The sequence below is a fragment of the Pristis pectinata genome, chromosome 7 (assembly GCF_009764475.1).
Source record: "Pristis pectinata isolate sPriPec2 chromosome 7, sPriPec2.1.pri, whole genome shotgun sequence".
In the NCBI taxonomy this organism is placed as follows: domain Eukaryota; kingdom Metazoa; phylum Chordata; class Chondrichthyes; order Rhinopristiformes; family Pristidae; genus Pristis; species Pristis pectinata.
In genome coordinates this window covers 101,337,021-101,363,741 of record NC_067411.1, presented here as the reverse complement: position 1 = coordinate 101,363,741, position 26,721 = coordinate 101,337,021, and the positions used below count along the sequence as shown (strand labels likewise).

General features: G+C 39.7%; 1 protein-coding gene across 1 annotated transcript; it reads right to left on the bottom strand.

Annotated features, from left to right (window-relative positions):
- Positions 1-261: 261 nt before the first annotated feature.
- tmem167a (transmembrane protein 167A) lies at positions 262-26,697 on the bottom strand. The gene is made up of 4 exons (XM_052020098.1): positions 26,596-26,697; positions 17,484-17,593; positions 8,653-8,687; positions 262-669 (listed from the first exon to the last, which is right to left on the bottom strand). Exons 1-4 carry the CDS (start codon positions 26,596-26,598, stop codon positions 599-601), a joined length of 219 nt encoding a protein of 72 aa, XP_051876058.1. The 5' UTR covers positions 26,599-26,697; the 3' UTR covers positions 262-598.
- Between the last annotated feature and the right edge of the window lie 24 nt (positions 26,698-26,721).

The window sequence follows — 26,721 nt, the reverse complement described above, 5'->3', positions numbered from 1 at the left end:
AGGATACTGTTTAAATCGAACAAGCAACATGGCTGAGCAGCACAGGGCCCCAGTAATAATGAGTTCCCAACTAAGCTAGCTACTTGAAGAAACGCTTACTTGGTGCAGGTATTGGATCCTCCATTTCCCTCCACTCCAAAATATCACACATAAACCTCCTGGGCCATTTCCTTTTTTGGGTTAATAAAGAATATTGGTAATTATTGGGTTAATAATATTAATAAAAATATTGGTAGAGGATTAAGGAAGAGCTTAAAAAGATCAATTTGAAGAATTTTATTGACAATATTTAGACAGTTACACACAGTAATAACCAACCAACAATCAGATGATTTTCAGAGCAACACTAGCCATCAGGTGTAGGGTGGTTGGATTAGTCCAATCAGAAAATACAGTCATAATGGAGCTCCATCCCAAACATCAGTCCTTGGTCCAGTAACAAGGTTGAAATTGACATCACTAAGAAAAGCTTGTGAAGCAAGATGCACAATATTGATTTGGGAGGTTGACGCATTCACGGATCATTTCATCTTTATAAAGGAAATTCTTATATTTAAGTAATGTCTATCATCCATTGTGCTGTTCTTCAAGCTGACTGTTACCGCACAAAGAGAATACTGAATGCCATTACAATGCAACATACGGCCACATATGGGCTTTTTCGTTCACCTGCAAAACAGAAAAATCTAAATTAATATGCATTGGACATCAAAGAATTACAACGATTCTTTAATACTAATGAATTACTTCTGTTAAATATTGAAATAAATGAAAAGGATAATTAATTACAAAATGAAATAGCAGCAAATAACAACACCACATCTGGTGTTAAACTTCATGGCACTCAATTTTACAATTGTATGACACTGAAAGATTCACCAATATAATCTGTGTTTGAAAGCCCTGTTATTAATGACACAGGTGGTCAATGTGTGTGTTGGCATACACCACCTGTACAAGCCTCCAAATTCTTCCTAAGGCACAGGATGGATGTACAGAGGAAAAGTCAGAAGCAGCATGCAGGAGGGAAGCTAGAGATTTCAGAGAGATTTAAGTAGTAACATTGAGAATGAAAACTTTAAGGTGTAGGTTATCAGCAACAAGTCTTGGCAAGTGAGGACAAGAGCAAAGAGCAAACAGTGTGGGATCTGATACATGTAGTGCTTTGGTCATGAAAAGAGATTAAAGAACAAAAGGATGGAGGCTAACCAGAAGAATGCTGATGTTATTAAATCTGGAGGTGAATGACACAAGGACAAACAGGTTTATGGCTACAGGAGGTGACAATGTGGAGCTCGTGATAGCCTGAATGAAGAACAAGATGAAACAGAGTGTCCACATCAGCCCAAGGGTGCGGCAACTGATTAACCAAAAAGGGGCAGCTTTGTTTCTTTGCAGAAGAGGGTATTTCCAGGAGGTACATTTTGCACAGAAAATCTTGCAGCGTGAAGATACTAGAGCATTGAAGAAAAATGAAAACTGACAGGACTATGGGTTTCATTCAATGTACATTTTTCATTTCTTTTGTCTTTTCTTTTATGATTTTACTTTGTGACCTGCACATAGCAGTGACAGTAGCTGTTGTGAATTTGTGCATTCAGAGTACCAGTTTGTGATAAACTGATAGCCACATATTATAAATAAATATATCAATATTCAGTCAGAGTAGAGCACTATACATCTATTACTACCATTTTATTAAGTATGGAATAAGATACTTGGCATAGGCAAAATAAATCTGAGTGTGCCAGCATAACTTCTGCTCTTTGAAAATGAATGATCTAATTCTGTTGTAACTTTGAGGACAGCTAGGACAGCACAGTGTACAAGTCCTGTTCTTTCTATTTGCTCACAGAATGCTGTTTAGTTGTCCCAGGTGGCGGAAGTAACAGCACCTGCCCCCTTATCTTGCATCATCAACTGAGTGGCTTTGGTTGCTTTATAGATATTAACCATTTTAAATGCAACCTGGTTTCTTCATGGAAGTATCTATAAGACCTCTGTGCTTTCCCTGCATTTCAGGAATATTCTGAATGCTTTTCCATCTCAGATTCTTTTACTGGGGTATTTTCATCACCTCCAGCTGAACCCTATCATACTCGATTCTATGTTTTTTTTTAACTATAGCTTAAATGATTCTCTCACCACATCCTTTCTCCTTGTAGGAATCTGAAGTTTTTGGACTTCTTTCATATCTCCTGTGCTTGTGATTTCACCACATCCATGTCCTCCTGAATTTCAGGGCTTTTATTTCCATTCCTTCAACATCTCTGATTTGCCACTTTTCTTCCCAGTCTCATGTTAAATTTGTGGTTAAAAAAAAAATTGTATTCTTACTTATTTCCAGCTTTCCCTTTCTCACTGATCTACACACTTCAAAAACGATCTGAATGTATTTTGGCATTTTATAATTGAGAAGGATTTTTGTAAGAAGTTAATTCCTCTGTTGTCTGCACAGATGCTGTTTAGTCTACTCAGTTTCTACAATTTTAAAGTCATTATTTCAGATTTCTAGAATTGCCAGTATTTTGCTTTACACTGATGCAAGTTCAATGTTTTAGTGAGCGATGCTTTCAGGAAAACATTGCAAGATGCTAAAACATTTAGTTCAAAAAAAGGCACTTTATTGTCTTGAGATTTTTGCACTAATTTTCAAAAAATAAAATGTATTGTTTTAAGTATTTTCCATATACCCAACCTAAATAAAACACCATTAACTTTCTGTAATAAAGAGCCAACAAAATAGTTCCTCAGAACAACTTTTATATGGCTCTCAAATTTTAATAAAAAAGATTACACATGTTACTACAGCAATTCTTAAGGGAGTTTCATTTGCCATTAAAATAAATGGCTGGTATACTCCATTTATTGCATTCCAGAACTCCATACGCTTTCTAATAAACTCAATGTGTATGTTGGGTTTGATCTATTGAAGTCCAGAAATATGACACGGTTTAATGAGATATTATAGGGTCGCCATGACTGGACTGTTGTTTTGTAGAAAACTCAATGTCTACTTTTATTTCCATTTCTCATACTAAATAAGAAAGGAAAATAATGCTTTTAGATGTATGTGCAAAGAGAACCACCAGAGACTCTGGATTTTCCATTCAGGATCTCTTTTGTGTCAGAAATATTTAAGATTGTATAGTTAAGTTTTATATTAATAAGCACAAAGGATATTTTGTGAGAGTTGTGGATTTAAAAAATGGTAGACGACAGCTCATTTTACTGCAGAAATAAAGGGTTCAGTATGGTCAACTTTTGGCAGTTAGCACTTCAAGGGCACAGCTGTCCGAACAACGAATCATTTAAATAAGTTCTTGACAAACAGCATCTGCCCATATCAGCCGTATTAAAAGGATTAAAAGAAATGAACTTGTATGCCTAAAAGTCACATCTTAGTGCCTGCAATATGATATTAATAATATAATAGTAGTAGCCTTTGTATTAACTTTGGTATATATTAAAACTTCAGCTTTAAAAAAAAACTGCAGAGGAGATACAATTTGCCTGGTATCTAAAATCCCTCATCTATGAAAATTTTCATTTTCTACTTACATCTTTGGATAAAATTTAACTGTGTAATCCAGAAAAATTGCATCAGTGTTTAATGCAAGATTCTTTTCAAACTAAACAAATAATTTTGAAATGTTTCCAGAAACCTTGAAAGAATGGATCTTGCACATACAACACTTAATTTGGTCCAGCTCATTTGGAATACACTTTAGTATAGGAGGAGACACAGGAACAAAGACATTAAGCATCACAATAGAGCTCAATATTTTATTAAATTCAAAGTGTATAATAAGCTTTATATTTTCTAGTTATTGACAGCAGTCACTTGGATTTGTCAATGTCTGTATACTGCTATTGACCATCTTATACCAACAAGGAAATGTTCACATTACAAGATATATCCTTGTCCAGTTAGGAGTACTGGGTAGAGTTAGTTGGGAATGCTAATTTATAATTTTTTCCATAGGAAATATAAATAGGACCAAACCATCCAGCCCTTTGAACCTGCTCTGCCACTCAAGATCACGGTGTCATTTTATTGCACTATCCCCATATCCCTTGATTTTCTTAATATCCAAAAATCTAGTAACTTGTTTTGAATTAAGTCAATGATAGAGCCTTCATAGCCCTCTGGGGTAGACAGTTCCAAACATTCACCACTTCAGAAAATAACTTTCTCATCATCTCAGTTCTAACTAGCTAACCCCTTATTCTGAGATTCTGATGTCTGGTTCCAAACTCCTCAGCAGGAGAAACATCCTTTGTGCAACTAATCTGTCAATCCCTGTAATTTCCTAAATATATAGAAGTAGAAGATGCCAATTTTCATACATGGCAGCTTTTAGATGCTGAACAAACTTTTAAGTCTTCTGTGCAGGTGTGATAAAGAATTTACTGATCTAAGAGAGCTGGTGTTAAAATGCTATTACAATGAAAAGTGGCCTCAATATCTTGAATTAGCAGATAATTGTACACTCGTTATTTATGAATCATTGGGGAAATTAATAATTATGGAGATCAGACAGGAAAGTGCAGCAGGGCCAATAATCAGATCACCACTAATCTTATTAAACAGTGGAACAAGCCACCTAGTCTACTCATAACCCTATTTCTTAAATTGTTGTAGCCAAAAAGTAAGAGCTTGCTCCTTGCCCCTACCACAAGTTAAAATTCATTGAATATATTCAAGGCAGAGTGTGATAGACAGTTGAATTACAAGGGAGTCAAGGGTGTGGGAAGAGAATGGAAATGTGGTGTTGAGGTCAAAATTGACCTTTATATTGAATGGTGGAGCAGGCGTGATTGGCTTATTTCAGTTTGTTTCTTATGTTCTTAAAATATAAATCAGGCTCAAGAGGTGAGGGAAGCAATGAAAGTTGAGGCAGAAATGAACAAATTTACAAGGACAGAAAAAAAGGTTCACAGGACTTGCAAATGTTTTTGAAACGACCCTGGTTCAGCCCCAAGTGGCAGCTATAATGATAATGGTGCAATATACTTATGAGAGAGGAACAGGATTCCTTCTCCCAAAAATCCAAGAAATTCTAGCACACCAATGACTAATCCTACACAGCAAAGTGAAGAAAAAACAAGCAAAGGTATATAGCTGAGCCTATGCACACAGATGAAACAATGCAGGTAACATTGTCCAGAGGTAGTTTGAAAGTAACCTCTTGTGATGAGGATGGACCTTGGGGTTGGTTAATAAAGCAGCCTTTATTGATTGTAATGGGAGATATCAGAGTAGAACCACCCATTTCTACTGTACTGAAGTGGGCCATGGTGGTGAACTGGCTTCAAAATGCACTCATTGAATTGGCATAGTAAATTGCGGTAATAAAATTTTGACTTTATCTTTAAATACATAATCTTAAAGGCAAAGGCATGAAAAGAAACAAAAATTAAGAGAATGAGCAAAACAAGGAAGGTGAATAAAGGGGAGCATAGACGCAGGAAAACGGGAAGCTGAGCAAAATGAATTTCAGATACCAAAGCACCCAAAAGAAGAACAATACTGCCCTATGAAGATAATTAATTCTCTTTCCACAAGACACAATGTAAATAATAATAAAGATGCTCAGAGTACAATATTTTAAGAGAATCCAGAACTAGGAGTCATTGTTTAGAAATAAGAGGTTATTCATTTAAGACAGATAAGGTGAATATTTTTCTCTCAAAAGATTGATTGTGTTTGGAACTCTCCCTTAAAGGATGGTGGAATTAGAATCTTTGAATATTTTTTAAGGTAGATGTAGGTAGATTCTTGATCTAGGAGTGAAAGACAGGAGTGCAAAGTTGAGGTTACAATCAGATCAGCTATGACCTTATTGAATAATGGAGGAAGGCTGAGGGGTTGAATTTCCTACTTCTACCCCTAATCCTACAGAATACCGCAAATACCATTTCCTTCATCTTAACAGCTAACACTTAATAGCATGTCCCTCATTACAGTATGATTGAGGAAACCATATTTTTTTCTCCCTTTTGGTTTGATCTAATTAACAAAAGTAAGAGGAGGCAATGCACAATCAATTTCTTTCACAGTGTCTGCACAGACTATCTGTAAACTGAAGGGACTCTTGAAAGCAAGACAGTGGCTTTTATTTTTAGTTGATATAAATGGACCTCAATAGTTTGACTGAGGATACAAAATGCTTTACTATTCTCAAGTATTTCATAGTTCTGTAAAACAGAAACTGATTTAGTACAACAATGTACAAAAACCTGAAATAATCAAATGACTCCTAAGCATTTAGTACAGAAAATAAACTGAATTTTGCATAGCAACCCTCAAAAAAGGGAAGAAAATATAGGAAAATTATTAGAACACTTGCATAAATAAAGATAAAAATTCAATTCTAAACTTGCTAATTATTCCAATTTTACATGTAATTACTGAGGTGACTGATCTTCAGCTGAACAAATTTTTCTGTAATTAGTGCTAATACCTCTAATCCTGTTGAAAATAGCAGGGCAACTTGAAATGTTAAATTGGGTAACAATGCCATTTTTTATTGAGATAAGTTTGTTTCACATATTTAGTGCTTAACTGGACAATCTGGCAATCTTTAAATTTACCTTCAATGTGCAGGGTCCTAGAAGCATTAGGCATCAGAAACCCAAGCATAATTTTCATATTATGCCTGTGGGTTTCTGATGCTTAACACGGCTAGGACCCCGCATTATATTCCATATTATGCTTTTCTTTTTCATCTTACATTTGTGGATGTATACAATGGAACTGAACAATGATACACTTAAACTGCCTGGCACATGGAGGCAAATTTTGCAAAGTCATAAATTCTGCTCAAATAGGTCAATAGTCAAGCTGTAACTTCCCTTTAAGACATCAGTCACAATCCAATTTCTAATTTTATATTCATTCCCCACATTTTAAATCAACAGCTGTGGCCTGAACTGAAGCCAGGACAAAAGTTGCCGGGTGAGAATCAGAATCAGGTTTATAATCACTGACTTATATGATGTGAAATTTGTTGTTTTGCAGCAGCAGTACAGTGCAAAGACACAAAAGTTACTATAAATTACAAAATAAATAATAGTGCAAAAAATGGAATGAGGTAGTGTTCATGGGTTCATGGACCATTCAGAAATCTGATGGTGGAGGGGAAGAAGCTGTTCCTGAATCATTGAGTGTGGGTCTTCAGGCTCCTGTATCTCCTCCCCGATGGTAGTAACGAGAAGAGGGCATGTATGGGGTATTAAAAGGTTACAGGAACACAACAAGAAATGACATTGACACCAGATATGAATACACTGCGTTTCTCCAGTGCCGAAGTAGACATGTTGAGGTACCATTTATACTGCTATATTTGCTTTCAAAGTGCAAATAACTTTGTCGCAATAACATTAGTTCTATAATCAAGACCCCAATGAAAGATGAGTAAAAGTTCAAGATCAAGAAAAAGAACAGAGTGGAGACAGGTGGGCAGCACATGACAAAGGCCAGGGGCCATTACAATATGGACAGCAAGGAAGGAAAGGAGCAGGAATGAAAAGGGATGCATGGGTATGGAAATAAAGAAATAATGGGAATAAGCTTGTTGCCACAGCATGTTAACTTCATCCTGGGCCAGGGCTGTTGAATGGGTATGTGTTAATGTAGTCAAAAATGGTCTGAAATAGAAATTAGATAGTTGAGTGTTTAGAAAAGCAGAGGTCTTTTTTAAATAGTAACACATTGAAAGTTGGTGATGTTCAGAGGGTGTCTTTGTACATGAATCCTTGAAAGTTAATATGCAGGTTCAGCAAGTAATTAAGAAAACAAAATGTTAGCCTCAATTACAAGGGAAAATTGAACACAAGAGTAGAAATGCCTTGCTCCATTATACAGGGCCCTGTTGGAGAACACATCTGGAATATTGAGTACAGGTCTGTTCACCCAAACAAAGTAAATACTTGTGATGACAGAGTGCACTGAAGTTTCATCGGGGGCTTGACAGGGTAAATGCATGGATGTTTCTTCTGCTGGCTGTGTTTCGAACCAGCGATCACAGCCTCAAGATAATAGATTAGCTATTCAGGACTGGGTAGGGAGGACATTTCTTCATCCAATGGGTGATTAATCTTTGAAATTCATCACCCAAATCAACAGTGGAAGCTGTCTCTGAGTATATGCACAATAGAGATCAATGGATTTTTGTTTGGATTTAAGAGGAATTGATGGATGTGAAATTAGTGCAGGGAATGGTGCTGAGGTAAAAGATCAGTCATGATCTTATTGGATGATGGAGCATGAATGAGGGCCAAACGGCTGACTCCTGCTTCTATTTTGTAAGTTATAAAACGGTATTGTTTGAATTTACTCAAAATGATTTGACATACTGAAAGAAAAGAAAGAGCAGGCAATTCATACATAAAGACTAAAAATCTGAATGATAATTTAGACAAATCTACAGTCAGAAGCATAAATTTACTGTGACGATGGTGGAAATTTACGTGTAAACTTAGTGAAGTCTTTGGGCTTCAAGCACTTCTTCGCTGTGATCCTACATTATAAATATTAAAAATATTGCCAAAGTAGGATTTCAGCAGTAAAAATGCTAAAAGTAAAACAAACAAACTTTCAGAAAAAAAAACACAGAAAACACACTATTAATAGATTTTTTTTCTTACCTATTCTGGCACATTTCCAAAATATTCCCAGAAGTCTGGAAAACAAATATTTTTTCTTTATCCAACTGATACTACATTTGGAAAAATTCTAACATTGTGGATATCTGAATGATTAAAAATTTATTGAATGTTATATTTGTCACTTTATATAAAGCAGTCTTCATTGCATTTAGTTTCTGAAACTGGCTAGCAATGTACAAACAACATTTATGTGAAGAAGTGCTCTATAGCTCATGGCAGAATGTCACTAAAGACCGTATGCTGAAATATCATTGTGGGAAAACAAACAAGAATCACTCACTTTAATCATTATGAATGAATATCCAGCACTGGGCAAAAAAAAAGTTACATAGAAACTGTTGGAGCATTAACAAAAGTCTCATTGAATGATGGCACCATGATAACAGCACATCTGGTGGATTGGTTTACTAATGCAAAGATGTGTCATGAATGGTCAAATTAGGATTTCAGACTCATTAATACAATGTGCAATTCCATAATCAACAATGACACTTTAGTGCACGTTGTAGGAAATGGAATAGACATATAATCTGCCAAATTAAAAGCTAAAATTATCAAATCATGTTCCTCAACTCTAAATTTACCAAAAATCAGACTGTGAGGAAGCAGAGGATAAATTTAGAAAATGCTAATTTTTGGAAAAATGTATCTACTGCTTAAAATAACACCTTCATATTCAGTTCACATCAACAGGCACAAAGGATCCACTTTACTCAAGATTTTTTTTTCTGTCAAATAGACACCATTTTAAAACAATTAAAATTTTTGATAGCCAATTTTCACCTTATATATCCACACACTTTGAAACTGGATGCTACGATAAACATGAATTTAATGGACTAAAGCTAATAAAACTAATTGATGGAAAAATGGTTTATGAACAAATAATGTTTTTAAATATTGAATTTAAATTTCCCAGTTGCCTTTTCAGATCAATGATCTAGGCATCTGGATCTTAGCAAGTCCAGTAACGCAACCATTTTACTACCCTACCCACGGGAGGCTTTTTAATTCTCATGTTAAAATTTCCCTAAATTTCATTGCAGACTTTCAGTAAATCTATTTTGTTATGTTTTTCTAAAAACAAAAACTACAGTTTACCAAAGAATGGTTGTGTCACTAAGCCTCATTATCATATTCCCAATACCAAACTGGGACTATCTGCTCAACTATGCAAAGTGGTACTTTTCATCTTTAAGACAGTTAAAGATAGCAGAAAATGCTGGAAAAACTCAGGTCGGGGAGCATCTATTGAAAGCAGTGGAGACTTGAGGCAGTTAGCCTCTAATTTTCTTCCCGGGGAAATGAACATATCAATTTAGGTGCAGATGTCTTCACAAAGGCAACAGGAATCACATGAATTTAATGTCACGCAATTTAGTTTAGCTCCAATTTTCAGAGCCGCATCTGTGTTTTTAAATCCTTCTACGACTCATCTCTTTCAGTCTTCCTAATCGCCTCCAGCGCCACCACCCTTTTGAGAAATTTTCCTTCTTCCTATCGTGGTCTCTTAAGCCTTCCATAAATATTAAATCAGACCTGCACTGGTCTTGAATTTCCAAAGGACAAAAGATCTGGAGATTCCTCCCCAAATCTCTTCTTTTTTTCTACATTAACTACACTGCTTTGATCAAGCTTTGGGTCTTCTGGCCAAAAATCTCCTTTATGGGAATAGAATGAGGTGGAAGTTAAATGCGTGGCTGAGCGATTGGAGTGAGGGGCAGGGATTCCGATTTCTGGATCATTGGAGCCTCTTTTGGGGCAGGTATGACCTGTACAAAAAGGATGGGTTGCACTTGAATCCCAGGGGGACCAATATCCTGGCGGGGAGGTTTGCTAAGGCTACTGGGAAGAGTTTAAACTAGAATTGTTGGGGGGTGGGATCCAAACTGGAGAGACTGGGGAAGAGGTGTTTGGCTCTCAAATAGAGAAAGCTAAGAGTAGGTACGAGAGGGAGGATAGGCAGGTGATAGAGAAGAGACGTGCTCAGACAGACTGTTTGAGATGTGTCTATTTTAACGCAAGGAGTATAGTGAACAAGATGGATAAGCTTAGAGCTTGGATAAATACTTGGAGCTATGACGTGGTGGCCATTACAGAGACATGGATGGCTCAGGGACTGGAATGGTTACTTCAAGTGCCGGGTTTTAGATGTTTCAGAAAGGACAGGGAGGGAGGCAAATAGGTGGGGGAATGGCACTGTTGATCAGAGATAGTGTCACTGCTATAGAAAAGGTGGATGTCATGGAGGGACTGTCTACGGAATCTCTGTGGGTGGTTAGGAACAGGAAGGGGTCAATAACTTCACTGGGTGTTTTTTATAGGCCGCCCAATAGTAACAGGGATATTGACGAGCAGATAGGGAAGCAGTTCCTAGAAAGGTGTGAGAGTAACAGAGTTGTTTTGATGGGAGATTTTAATTTCCCAAACATCGATTGGCATCTCCATACAGTGAGGGGTTTAGGAGGGATGGAGTTTGTTAAGTGTGTTCAGGAAGGTTTCTTGACACAATATGTAGATATTGGGAAATTCACCTGGTCAGGTGTCAGATCTCTCAGTGGGAGAGCATTTTGGAGATAGAATTATGATCACTATCTCCTTTACGATAGCACTGGAGAGATGTAGGAACAGACAGACTTGAAAGGTGTTTAGTTGGAGTAAAGGGAATTATGAGGCTCTCAGGCAAGAAATTGGAAGCTTAAATTGGGAAAAAATGTTCTCAGGGAAAAGTATGGAAGAAATGTGGCAAGTATTCAGGGGATATCTGTAGGGAGTTCTGCATAGGCATTTTCCAATGAGACAGGGAAGTTACGATAGGATACAAGAACCGTGGTGTACAAAGGCCATAATAAATCTAGTCAAAAGGAAAAGAAAAGCTTACAAAAAGTTCAGAGAGCCAGGTAATGTTAGAGATCTGGAAGAGTATAAGACTAACAGGAAGGAGCTTAAGAAGGAAATTAGGAGAGCCAGAAGGGGCCATGAGAAAGCCTTGGCGGGCAGGATTAAGGAAAACCCCAAGGCATTCTACAAGTATGTGAAGAGTAAGAGGATAAAATGTGAAAGAATAGGACATATCAAGTGTAACAGTGGGTAAGTGTTTATGGATCCAGAGGAAATAGCAGAGGTACTTAATGAATACTTTACTTCAGTATTCACTATGGAAAAGGATCTTAGTGATTGTAGTGGGAACTTGCAGCGGGCTGAAAAGCTTGAGCATGTAGATATTAAGAAAGAGGAGGTGCTGGAGCTTTTGGAAAGCATCAAGTTGGATAAGTCGCCGGGACCAGATGAGATGTACCCCAGGCTGCTGTGGGAGGCGAGGGAGGAGATTGCGGAGCCTCTGGCGATGATCTTTGCATCATCAATGGAGACGGGAGAGGTTCCGGAGGATTGTGGATGTTGTTCCCTTATTCAAGAAGGGGAGCAGAGATAGCCCAGGAAATGATAGACCAGTGAGTCTTACTTCAGTGGTTGGCAAGCTGATGAAGATCCTGAGAGGCAGGATTTATGAACATTTGGAGAGGTATAATAGGATTAGGAATAGTCAGCATGGCTTTGTCAAGGGCAGGTCCTGCCTTCGAGCCTGATTGAATTTTTTGAGGATGTGACTAAACACATCGATGAAGGGAGAGCAGTAGATGTAGTGTATATGGATTTCAGCAAGGCATTTGATAAGGTACCCCATGCAAGGCTTATTGAAAAAGTAAGGAGGCATGGGATCCAAGGGAACATTGCATTGTGGATCCAGAACTGGCTAGCCCACAGAAGGCAAAGAGTGGTTGTTGAAGGTTTGTATCCTGCATGGAGGTCGGTGACCAGTGGTGTACCTCAGGGATCTGTTCTGGGACCCTTACTCTTTGTGATTTTTATAAATGACCTGGATGAGGAAGTGGAGGGATGGGTTAGTAAATTTGCAGATGACACAAAGGTTGGAGGTGTTGTGGATAGTGTGGAGGGCTGTCAGAGGTTACAGTGGGACATAGATAGGATGCAAAGTTGGGCTGAGAAGTGGCAGATGCAGTTCAACCCAGATAAGTGTGAAGTGGTTCATTTTGGTAGGTCAAATATGATGGCAGAGTATAGTATTAATGGTAGGACTCTAGGCAGTGTGGAGGATCTGAGTCCATAGGACGCTCAAAGCAGCTGCACAGGTTGACTCTGTGGTTAAGAAGGCATATGGTGTATTGTCCTTCATCAACCATGGAATTGAATTTAGGAGCCGAGAGGTAATGCTGCAGCTATATAGGACCCTGGTCAGACCCCACTTGGCATACTGTGCTCAGTTCTGGTCACCTCACTACAGGAAGGATGTGGAAGCCACAGAAAGGGTGCAGAGGAGATTTACAAGGATGCTGCCTGGATTGCGGAGCATGCCTTATGAAAGCAGGTTGAGGGAACTTGGCCTTTTCTCCTTGGAGTGACGGAAGCTGAGGGGGGAACCTGATAGAGGTATATAAGATGATGAGAGGCATTGATCAGGTAGATAGTCAGAGGCTTTTTCCTAGGGCTGAAATGGTGGCCACAAGAGGACATAGGTTTAAGATGCTGGGGAGTAGGTATAGGGGAGATGTCAGGGGTAAGTTTTTTTTAACTCAGACAGTGGTGAGTGCATGGAATGGGCTGCCGGCAACGCTGGTGGAGGCAGATACGATAGGGTCTTTCAAGAGACTTTTGGATAATTACATGGAGCTGAGAAAAATAGAGGGCTATGGGTCTCTAAGGTAGGGACATGTTCGGCACAGCTTTGTGGGCTGAAGGGCCTGAATTGTGCTGTAGGTTTTCCATGTTTCTATGTTTATTGCTTTAAAAGGTTTCCATATAAATAGGTGTTATTGTATTACTGGCAATGTTAATGATAGTAACTATAAAAATAATTGTAACATCATCATATACACAATCACTTGTTAGAAACAGGTCCAGGATGAGGCCATTCAGCACCTGAAGCATCATTCAACAAGATTACATTGATCTTTTACCTCAGCAATGTTTAATTTATATCCTATGGGTTGTTACTAGAATTCTAGAATCATTCGTTTCACAAATCAATAAAGCAGCTTTACAACTATTCATGATAGCTTTCTAAAGAATTTAATCTTTTCACATGTGAATGAGTTTTCATTAGAACCATTCAAATGTTTATTTTTTTAAATTGTTAGCAGCAGTTTAGTTTAAATACAGAATCTGAGTCTGGAGTGAAGCAGCAAAGGTTAAAAAAAAAGGTGCCCAAAGGAAAGAGGGAAGTTATAGAAGGGCTAGTTTTGGGACATGGAATGAACAGCTATCAGTGCTTTTCAGGAGATCAATACCTAGACTTTTCCATTTTTCCAAATAGCCAAAATGAGGATGTTTGACAACCTAGGATCATAAAATGGGCAAGTTATCAAAATGTTTATTAATCAGCGTACTTTATTAAATATGATGTGAAGAGTAAAAAAAACACACCAAACCCCAGTCTCAGAAAATACATTTCATTTTCCACAGTTACTACTCAGTGTTGTCATCAAACACTCCCAGGGTTAAGTGTCTCAGGTCCAAACACAGACACAAACAGACCTTCTGTCCTGCCACAAGAACATAACTCACTTTCAATGCCAGAACACTCCCAGCTGTACCACTACGATTTTTTCCACTTTCCACATCAGTATTCTCATAGCCTCTCTCAGCTAAACAGCCAATCTGTACCAGATTACAGTTTTGTGCTATGAAATCATGTCTACAAGGAACTAGGTTACAACTGTCTAAACTTAATTTAGTATCTTCACAGCTGCGGGAAAGGGGAGTATTACTCCATCAGTCTGGGCTGAATTTAAAAAGTTTATTCTCAGGAGGTAAAATTCAAGGGCGTAGTTAAAATTACACTCACTGGTTTGACAATAACCACATGTATACCTTAAAAAGTTAGCTTTGTACCAGTTGCAGTATAACTGATGGAGAGCCAAACTGGTAGAAAGCCAAATTGTTCTCAGACTACCTCCTGGTAGTTCTACGTTCAATGCAAAATGTCAAACAGATCCTTATTTTACATTAGCTATTTTGCTCATCCTGTGCCCTGCGTCATTGCAGAGATGTGCGTGCAGATTTATAAAAATGGGCTAATCCCTTCTGCCAGTTTCTTCCTTCCTTTATTTCAATTGTGTCTTTTTAGCTTTCTTCCAAGAGTACACCATTTGTAAGTGCTTACTGTGTGATTCACTTAACTAGTACAACATGCTGAAGCAGTAGCTCCTTAGGAGCTTGGCTGTGTAAAACTGGTTTTATTGATTTCCACAATTTAATTGCTTAAGAATATAGCAAACATGCTGTATTAATTCATTTTTCTTCATGACAAATGGAGAGAAGTGCATTAATAGAAAATGAAAGAGCTTAGCCAAGTATATGAAAATATCTCCCTGAGTTTGGCCAGAATTAAACTAAGTGTCTTTCAGTGTCCTTGAGATCCATAGGAAAAGATTATTGCATCGTCACACTACTGTGTGGTTTTCTGTCATGACACAATGTCAACCCACATAATCAAAGACTCCACCCAACCCAGACATTCTCTCTTCTCCCCCCTCCTGCTGGCAGAAGATAGAAAAGCCTGAAAGCAAGTACCACCAAGCTCAAGGACAGGTTCTGTCCCACTGCTGAGACTATTGAACAGTTCCCTAGTACATTAAGATGGACTCTTGACCTCACAGTCTACCTTGTTTCAACCTTACACCTTATTGTCTACCTGCACTGCACTTTCTCTGTAACTGTAACACTTTATTCTGCATTCTGTTATTGTTTTACCCTGTACTACCTCAATGCACTGTTGTAATGAATTGATCTGTATGAACGGTATGCAAGACAAGTTTCTCACTTTACCTCGGTACATGTGACAATAATAAACCAATTTAAGTTTCCTGTTTAGGCAAACACAGACTATTTTTCTAAGAAAAGTTGAAGATCAACAAGTTAGAGCAGAAATTCAGACGTAGCAATGAGCTAAAAAAAAGCTGGTTGTTTGACACTGCAAATGTGAATATCTAAATAAGCGAATCTGACAGAAACCGCTTTTATTCTGCGGAACAAACAATGCGTAGAAATGCTAAGCAATAAATTTATTAATTCAATTGTCTATATTTTTTGTTTCAAACCAGTGGAATGGATTTGTCAAGTCAATCAATCATATTGTTGGTTAGAAGGATTATCTATGGATTCGTTACTCCTCATAAAATGTCTTAAAGTGATAATGCATCAAATCTTCTGTCAAGATCTACGGGACAAATACCCATAACTAGGCAATTCCCAAGAGAGACTGCAGCACAGCCTTCTGTTCATCAGACTGCCAGCTATGGAACATCTGTGCAGCCCTGTTGGCCCAAACACAGTGGGCCCAATCAAATATACGTAAGAAATTGGCTGCTGGGAGAATGGAAAGATTTTGGTCTTTTAAGATAAAATTTTAATATTTTTGTTTAATAGGTCCTATGTGATTTTTGAATGTCTGTGAATGTTAAAGGCATTCAAGCATTCAACTTAAATGGCAGATTTAATAGCCGATGAACTGGAGGGCTGGAGGTAGTCGAAAGTGTTCCATAGACTCAGTCATTCAGCACCGAAACAGGTCCTTTTCCCCAACAAGTCAACCATCAAGCACCTTATACACCAGTTTTATTTTGTTCTCCTGAGATTTTACCACTCACCTGCACAACATGGGCAATTTACAGTGGCCAATTAATCACTCAACCTGCGCGTCTTTGGTTTGTGGTTGGAAAATCATGCAGTTACAGGGAGAATGTGCAAATTCCACCAATGCAGTGAGCCATGCATGCTGAAGAAAACCCTGTGCAGTTCTGGGCCACAATGACGTCCTGCCAGCTGGCGTCCCAAGGGAAAACAGAACCTGGACTACAAACTGAATGGTCCAGGGTAAAGACCAATGGCAATCTTGGGGCAGCGAAACATCTGCCCTAAGAAATGTTTGTTACAATAGTAAGGTGGTACATCAGTTGCTGCAATGGAAATAAAAGATGGATTGAAGCACATTTGATTAAGGTTGCGAAGGTGTGTCCTTGCCTGATAAAATGCAATTCAAAGTCTCCAATGAAAACTCACTTCAGCCACTAACCAATGAGCAGCCAAAATTGAATTCTCAATTATCATGCATTTAGTTCAGCGGTAGCCACATCTACTAATGAGTGACATTCAAATATAGTGTTATGCTAAAATGAACAAAATTAGAAAACACTATTTTGTTTTAGTATGTTAATTTCAAACAACCCATTTGGATTGGCAAAACCATTCAATCGTTCAATTTTATTTTCTCTCTTTAAACAAATGACATTTCAGCAAACTTTCGATAATTAGATTTCAGTTGCTTTTTGATAAGACTTTGAAGTGAATTTGCATTAGAGACTTTGTAATTCAAAGATCTGCGATAATAAAATTCTAGCATATGACAGGAAAAAGTGGCTTGAATTGTAGGTGCCATGTTAAAGATGGTGCCATGTTGTGTAATTAAGTAGCAAAAGTAACAGAAAAGTGAAAAAGCAAAATACTGCAGATGCTGGAAATCTAAAATAAAAACAAAATTTAAGGAAAAGCCAGCCTGACCTGCTGGATATCTCCAGAAGAGTCTGAATGGGGTTAATTTGGGAATAAAATTGTTGTAAAGGACAAACCCTCGTCAGTTAACTTCCAAAAGGATAAATTGGTACCATTCACAAACTATTAACACCCATCATCAAGCACGTTTATCCATATTGTCCACCTAACTATGTGTGCTTTTCTGAAAGCGATCTTCAAAATTTTATTCTATTAAGTAACAGGAAATATAATGTACCTACCCAGTTTTATTCTTGTCCAGAACACTGGGAGCTAGTGCTCTGATGTAAGCACAGGTGCAAATTAGGAGAAGGATCACCGTCAGCAGACTCTGAAAGTTGAAAATTGCCGACTGTGGGAATAAAAACAGATAAAAATTGCGACAAACTGGAGTTGGAATATGGATAATTTTTAAAAATAAAGCAAACAAATTAAATGGAATATGAAAAAAGAGGAACATTCAAGATTTGTCTGTATTCTGCTATGGATTACAGCCTCAACTGGACTGCAGGAATCACAAGTTACATTACATCTTTTCCCCTCAACATGTATAGAAGGCCTGTTACCAGTGGTGTGCCTCAGGGACTGGTGCTGTTCCCTGTTGTTTGTGTATATATTAATGACCTGGATGAGAAAGTAGGTGGCATGATTAGTAAGTTTGCGGATGACACCAAATTTGGTGGTGTGGTGGACAGTGAAGGATGTCCACGGTTACAACAGGATCTGGATCAGCTGGGCAAGGGACTGGCAGATGGAATTTAACACAGACAAACGTGAAGTGATGCATTTGTGAGGTTAACCCAGGGCAGTATATACACAGTGAATGACAGGGCTCTGGTGAGTGTTGTAGAACAGAGAGACTGAGGGGTACAAGAACATAGTCCCCTGATAGTGGTGACATAGGTAGATAAGGTAGGCAGGCACGGTAGTAGGCTAGCATGGTAGTGTAGCAGTTAGCATAACGCTATTACAGTGCCAGCGACCTGGGTTCAATTCCTGCAGCTGACTGTAAGACGTTTGTATGTTCTCCCCGTGTCTGCGTGGGTTTCATCCGGGTGCTCCGGTTTCCTCCCACATTCGAAAGACGTATGGGTTAGGAAGTTGTGGGCATGCTATGTTGGCGCCGGAAGCGTGGCGACACTTGCGGGCTGCCCCAGAACACTTGACGCAAAAGATGTATTTCACTGTGTGTTTCAATGTACGTGTGACAAATACAGACATTTTAAGAAGGCATGATGGCATGGTTGCCTTCATCAGATGGGGCCTGGAGTTCAAGACTGGGCTGTCACGTTACAGCTGTACATGGTGTTGGCGAGACTGCACCTGGAATATCGTGTGCATGTCTGGTCACCACACTATAGGAAGGACATGAGTAAGCTAGGGAGGGTGTAGAAAAGATTCACAAGCATGTTGCCGGGACTGGAGGGCTTGAGTTATAAGGAGATACCAGATAGACTGGGACCATTTTCCCTGGAGCAAAGGAGGCTGAATGTTGACCTTATAGAAGTTTATAAAATCTTGAGGGGCATAGATAAGATGGATTGTCACAGGCTTTTTCTTCAGGGTAGGAGAGTCTAAGGTGAGAGGGGAAAGATTTAAAAGGGACCTGAGGGGCAAGCTTTTCCACACAGAGTGTGGTGGGTATATCAAACAAGGTGCCAGAGGAAGTGGTAGAGGTTAATACAATGACAATGTTTAAAAGATATTCGGACAGGTTCATGGATAGGAAAGATTTAAAGGGATGTAGGCCAAATGGGACAAGCTCAGGAAGGCACCTTGGTCGGCATGGACGAGTTGGGCCTAAGGGCTTGTTTCTGTACTGTATTACTCTGTAGCGGTATTATTTTTGTTCTCTTGAGCCTTAAAATGAAAGGCTGGGACATCACAAGATGCTAACAGTCCAACAAGTTCAAGACTGAAATCTAACCAATATACGTTTGCAAAGACATGGTGCATTCCCAAAAATATTCCAATTAACCCAGTCAAACTTTTATATTTTCTGGTAAATCAGTTCTAACCCATGTACAAAACTTTATTTTAGTTCAGGTTTTAAAAGTGTTTATCAACATGTATTGTTATTGCCAGACTCATTCTTGGAAAGGAATGAGCTAGAATAATGATCTTACTAGAAGTGCATAAAACTACATGGGGATTGTGGAAAATGTGCAAAACTGACGAACAGGATGAATACTTAGTATTTTACAAAATTATTTTAGCAGAGCGATGCATGATAAATTATTCACATTCATTATCATCACCAGTAACCATTTGTTCTTGGATTCATGCAAATGCAAGCTTTTGGCATTCTTTGGAAGGTGACCACTGTGGCTCCACATTAATGGATTAGCAGTGTTACTGCCAACATTATGTGTAGGGCAGACTAGAATGTTTAGGCTAACAGGCTGATTGCAATCAATTTGCAATGATGTAGAGCTAAGTACTTTGATTTTCTGTTGCAAAGTGTAATGCAGCATTACTGTGATATGGTCAGTATCGATATAGGGTGTGTTAAGCAATGTGCTCAATTGGTTCATAGTCAGTGCTGTTACAACTTATTGGACATTGTAGTGTATTGGTGTGATTAACAGCCAACCACCTAGATATCAGATCTCTAGCAATAAGTTATAAAACAGATAATCTTTTTTTAAGCAATTTGTGTTCACTGGTTTATTTGAAAAAAGTTAAATGGTTTGTGGAAGACAAAGGACCTTTGTAGAGAACACATCTCAGTATGACAGAAAATAGACATCAAAACAATAAATTTCAATCATTTAAAACAAAGCAAAGATTTTGGCCACCCAAAGAAGCCCCCCATGTCCCTGAAAACAGAGGCATAGAGTCAGAGCTTTACAGCACAGAAATGGACTATTTGGCACACTACGTCCATGCCGACCTTTTTGTCCACCTACACTAATCACATTTGCCCGCATTAGGTCTGTATCCTTCTCTGCCTTGCTGAAATGACTCCGAAATGTGGTCAATGTCAAAATATATTCTGGGATTTTATCACAGTCCAACTCAAAATTTCCTTAAATTGGAAGGTTAGAAAAGGCCTGTTCTTTTCCGGAAATTTTTATGCCAGCATTGCTATAACTTCAAGTAAGTCGTGAAGGGCAATTCAACAACAGCCAGCAGCTCCAAGAATATCCCCATCTTTAACAATGGCACAGCTCAGCAAAAAGGGCAAAGTAATTACAACCACCTGTTATGCGGATGAGTTACCCAAGTCTTCCCTGAAGGAAGATATCAAACCTCTGCCAATTTGATCATCACCCTGAAGTATCAATAAATGGATCAGCATCTTGTATAAAGCAAAATGGAAACAGTTAAAACCACAGGCTGATAATATTTACCCATAGGATGAGCAGTAATTATGGCCAAGAATGAATCACCATATTAAGGATATTAACATAGACTTAACAGATTAAACCCTGGAAAGGGAAAATATTGAGGAAGAGAAAATGATGGTTGATAAGCTGCGGGGGCTGGTGGGTGAAGGCAAGAAGCAGAACAATACATCTGCTAGAACCTAAAAGTCAAGATTAGTAGCAATTTATGGTAAAGGTAACTCAACTGCTAATTTTCACCTCTTCTCAAATGGAGAATAGACATTACAATGCATCCATCGTCTGAGAGACTACAGTAGCCTAAATGCTTCCCCCTGCATATGCTTAAATTTAAACTTTGATCAGAAACAGAATCAGGTTTATTATCACTGACTTGTACAATGTGAAATTTGTTGTTTTGCGGCAGCAGTACAACGCATAGACATAAAATTACTATAAATTACAAAATGTGCAAAAATGGAATATTGAGGTAGTGGTCATCGGTTCTCGGACTATTCAGAAATCTGATGGCGGAGGGGAAGAAGTTGTTCCTAAATCTTTGAGTGTGGGTCTTCAGGCTCCTGTACCTCCTTCCCAGTGGTAGTAACGAGGAGAGGGCATGTCCTGGATCATGAGGGTCCTTAGTGATGGATGCCACCTTCTTGAGGCACTGCATCTTGAATATGTCCTCGATGTTGGGATGTTGTGATGGAACTGGCTGAGTCTACACATGAATTCCTCTCACAATAATGACTTCTCATTTTACAATGTACTATATTGGCTATGGTACCCAGCTAGACAGCACTTAGAGAAGATATTCCTGGGGGAAAGTCCAGTGAGGCTATATGGGTAGAACTCAGGAATAAGAAGTGGGTGATCACTTTGATGGGACTGTACTAGAGACTCCCAACAGTCAGCAGAGCAAATATACAGAGATATCACAGATAGCTGTAGGAATAATAGGGTTGTAATAGTATGTGATTTTAACTTTCCCAATATTGACTGGTACTGCCATAGTGCTAAGGGATTAAAGATGTCCAGGAAAGTTTTCTCAAGCAATAAGTAGATGGGAACACAACCTCCTCTTGCATGTATGGGTAATGTATTAGTATGGACAGATTGGTTAACCAATAGAAGGCAGATAGTTGGGATAAATGGGTGTTTCTCTGGTTAGCAATCAGTGGTGAGTGGGGTGCTGCAGGGGTCAGTGCTGGGCCTGCAGCTGTTCACAATACACATTAACGATTTGGAAAAGATGACTGAGTGTAGTGTATCTAAGTTTGCTGATGACACTAAATTGAGTGGAAAAGCAAATTGTGCAGAGGATGCGGAGAGTCTGCAGAGATATAGATAGGTTAAGTGAGTGGGCAAGGGTCTGGCAGATGGAGCAGGTGCAAAAGATTATGAAGAAAGCAAATGGAATGCTGGCCTTCATTGCTAGAGGGATTGAATTTAAGAGCAGGAAGGTTATGCTGCAACTGTACAGGGTACTGGTGAGGCTGCACCTGGAGTACTGCATGCAGTTCTGGTCTCCTTACTTGAGGAAAGGTATACTGGCTTTGGAGGCAGTGCAGAGGATGTTCACCAGGTTGATTCTGGAGATGAGGGGGTTAGCCTGTGAGGGGAGATTGAGTTGTCTGGGATTATACTTGCTGGAATTCAAAAGAGAGGGGATCTTATAGAAACATATAAAATTATGAAAGGGATAGAGAAGATAGAGGTAGTAAGGTTGTTTCCACTGATAGGTGAAACTAAAATAGGGGACATGGCCTCCAGATTTGGGGGAATAGATTTAGGACAGAGATGAGGAGAAACTGCTTTTCCCAGAGAGTGGTGAATCTCTGGAATTCTCTGCCCAGGGAAGCAGTAGAAGCTACCTCATTAAATATATTTAGGATACAGTTAGATAGATTTTTGCAGAGTAGGGGAATTAAGGGTTACAGGGAAAAAGGCAGGTAGGTTGATCTGAGTCCACGGACAGATCAGCCATGATGCTATTGAATGACTGAGCAGGCTCGATGGGCCAGATGGCTGACTCCTGCTCCTACTCCTTGTGTTCTTATGAGTCCCCACATCTCCGGATGACCCTGTAATTTCAGCCTCTGAGGCCGATGTCTGGGCATCCTTCAAGAGGGTGAATCCATGAAAGGCATCTGGTCCAGATGGCATACCGGGCCCAAGTACTAAAGATCTGTGTGGACCAACTGACTGAAGTAGTTATGGACATATTCAACCTCTTGCTTCTGCAGTTGGAGGTTCCCACCTGCTTCAAAAAAACATCTATTGTACCAGTGCCCAAGAAGAATGTGGAGAGCTGCCTCAATGACTACCATCTGGTAACACCTACATCAACTGTACTGAAGTGCTTCAGGAGGTTGGTTATGGTGCGAATCAACTCCTGCCTCAGATGACCTAGACCTGCTCCAATCTGCCTACTGCCACAACAGGTCAACAGCGGATGTGATTTCTCTGGCTCTTCACTCTGCTCTGGACAACAAGAACTCATACATCAGGCTGCTGTTCATCGACTACAGCTCAGTGTTCAACACAATCATCCCATCCAAATTTATCATCAAGCTTCAAGACCTGGGCCTCGGTACCTCCCTCTGCAACTGGATACTTAACATTCTCATCAGCAGACCTCAGTCAGTGAGGAACGGTAACAGCATCTCCTCCTCGCTGACCATCAACACAGTTGCACCTCAAGGCTGTGTGCTTAGCCCCCTGCTCTACTCTCTATGCACACATGACTGTGTGGCTAATCAAATGATTAGCTCCAACGCCGTCTTCAAATTTGCCAATGACACGACTGTTGCTGGATGAATCACAGGTGGAGATGAGTCAGTTTACCAGAGCGAGATAGGACACCTGGCTGAGTGGTGCCTCCACAACAACCTCTCACTGAATGTCAGCAAAACTAAAGATCTGATTGTTGACTTCAGGAAGGGGAAAGAGGACAAACATTGTCTACATTTGCAGGAATCAGTGGTGGAGAGAGTCAGCAGCTTTAAGTTCCTGGGCATTAACATATCGAATGACCTGTCCTGGGCCCAGCACGGATGCAATCACAAGGAAAACACGCCAGCATCTTTACTTTCTCAGGAGGCTGAGGAGGTTTGGCTTGTCACCAAACACACTAACAAACTTTGACAGATGTACTGTTGAAAGTATCCTGACTGGTTACATCATGGGCTGGTACGGTAGTTTGAATGTGCAGGAACGCAAGAAGCTGCAGAAAGTGGCAGACTCTGCCCAATACATCACAGGTGAATCTCTGCCCACATTGGTGGTATCTACAGGAGGCACTGCCTCAAGAAGGCAACATCCATCATCAAAGATCCCCACCATCTGTGCCATGCTGTCTTCTTGAGCTAACATTGAGCAGGAGGTACAGAAGTCTGAAGTCCCACACCACCAGGTTCAAGAAAGTTACTTCTCTTCAACCATTTGGTTCTATGATCACTTTGCACTAAAATAGACCTTTTTTTTCTAGTTGTTCTTTTTTGTAAAAACGGTATAATTTATGTTTAATTCACATTTTTTCTTGTGAATGCTGCTTATATGATGCTATGTGCCTGTGGTGCTGCTGCAAGCAAGTTTTTCATTGCATTGCACCTGTGCACATGGACTTGTGCAGATGATAATAAACTTGACTTTGACTTTAACTTAGCACCAAGGAGGGCAAAGGCTTCAGGCACTTGGGTATACCAGCTCAAACATGTGTCCCTTTGAAGTTGCACACCATAAGGTTCTGGAAACTTAAACACAATTGCCATCACTTCTGCTGGCTTCCAATCTTGGAATGCTTCCCCAATAGCACTGTACAAGCACCTTCACCAGAAAGACTGCAGCAGTTCCAGAAGACTGCCACATCAAGGAAAATTTGGAAAAGGTAATAAATGCTGGCCTTTCACATGACACACAGACCTCAAAAAATGAAAATATATTGAAAAAAGAACAACATTTGACAATTTTCTATTGTGACAGCACCACATATTTGGAAGTCGGTGCAATTAAATGCAAACAAAAAGAATATTATCTATTATAATCCTTTTAACATGGTGAACCTTTCACTCTGGATTTAAAACCTGACAAGCCCCTTCTTTTGGGCAAGAAATATCTGACAGTTGACAATGATTCCCCTATGCTGTAATTTAAAGTGAGGCTGCAGCAAAGAATCTATTCTCAAAGCATGTAATAGTGTTAATTTTATCCAAAAAAGCCAGTGTAAGGAAGCCATTACAGAATCATTCACCCCTGAAACAAAACTACATTTATCAAACAAGTAGTATTTTAAAACATGAAATAAAGTAGCCCAAGAACACAGTGCTCCAGAAAACAGTCAACAAATACTGTACTGATGCCATTAATTTAGATGACACAGAAGATGTAGCTGTGTAGAGCATATTCATAATTTTATCCGATAATGATTATTGTTTTGATTTTTTTGCCCACCAACTACTTGAACTCATCTCCCAGCTCACCAGAGTTTTCAGTACATTTATTAAACTGGTACCTGGAAAACAGACAATGAGAACAACACAGCCTGAGACTGTGGTATTTGAACTATTGAATGGTTCCCTTATACAATGAGATGGGCTCTGACTTCACGATCTACCTTGTTGTGACCTTGCACCTTATTGCACTGCACTTTCTCTGTAGCTGTGACACTTTACCCTGTACTGTTATTGTTTTTACCTGTACTACATCAATGCACTCTGTACTAACTCAATGTAACTGCACTGTGTAATGAATTGACCTGTATGATCATATGCAAGACAAGTTTTTTTTACTGTACAAGTGACGATAATAAACCAATACCAATAATGGCACACTGGGTTGTGGATGCTCAGCTGACAGGCTTTCAAGGCAGTGACTGATATACTTATGGGCACCAAGGGAATGAAGGGAGGTGGGGAATATGAAAGTAATCAAGCTAAAACGTCAGCCAAAATCTTAGTGAATAGTGGGCTAGCCTTGGAGGTCCATACATCTACTCCTGCTTACAGTCTTTTACCCTTTGCGGAAAACAAATTATGGTAAGTCAATGCATTTCCACGAATGCACAATATTGTAAAGACTCAGTAGACAGTACAACATGTCTCCAGGCATAGTGGACATCAGTTACATCACATCAGACTGATGGTCTGCTCAAACTTGTCACTGCAGAGTTGTGGACACAGCCCAGCACGTCATGGAAACCATCCTCCCCCTCCATGGACTCTGTCTTTACCTCTCACTGCCTTGGTGAAGCAGCCAGCATAATCAAAGACCCCACCCACCCAGGTCATTCTCTCTTCTCTCCTCTCTCCCATTGGGTAGAAGATACAGGAACCCGAGGGCACGTACCACCAGGCTCAAGTACAGCTTCTATCCCACTGTGATGAGACTATTGAACAGTTCCCTTATACAATGAGATGGACTCTGAGCTCACGATCTACCTTGTTGTGACCTTGCACCTTATTGCACTGCACTTTCTCTGTAGCTGTGACACATTACTCTGTACTGTTATTGTTTTTACCTGTACTACCTCAATGCACTGTGTACTAACCCAATGTAACTGCACTGTGTAATGAATTGACCTGTGCGAGACAAGTTTTTCTCTGTACCTCGGTACAAGTGACAATCATAAACCAATACCAATTTTTTAAACAATGCAATTGATCCCGAGAAACTGGCATTGCCTGGCACCTAAATAATTCTGGGGGTTTATTTGCCTGGGGAGAGTCATAGAGCAGTACAGCACGGATACAGGCCCTTCGGCCCAACAACTCCATGCCGACCACAGATAATCAGATTTATTGGATTGAATTTCACTGAGTTGATGTGAGCGGGTGCAGGGCGTGTGCCGAGAGCATCCCTCCCCCGGGCACCGCCACCTCAGGCGCTGACCGCCCTCCGCCCCCACACTGCGCACCGGACACCAACGCTGCACGCACGGACCGCGGCGGGGACACCACAACGCCATCGCCGGCTCGGAATTAACTCACAGGCCTTCCCCGGGAGCCACCGGTGAACCCTCACTCACCATCGTGCACACTTCATAGCCACATCACATTTCCGCCCGGGCTGGGAAGTGACGCCCGGCTCCCGCCTCCCGCCCTCTCCTCCCGCCCTCGCTGGCCGCGGCCGCCACCACAGCACAATCCGATGA

Bases quoted from the DNA above. Each gene is read 5' to 3' on its own strand.
- tmem167a (XM_052020098.1), bottom strand. The intron at 8,688-17,483 runs GTAGGTACATTA...TTTGTTTTCCAG, and splicing joins CTGGACAAGAATAAAACTGG to ACTTCTGGGAATATTTTGGA. The intron at 670-8,652 runs GTAAGAAAAAAA...TCTGTTTTGCAG, and splicing joins TTGGAAATGTGCCAGAATAG to GTGAACGAAAAAGCCCATAT.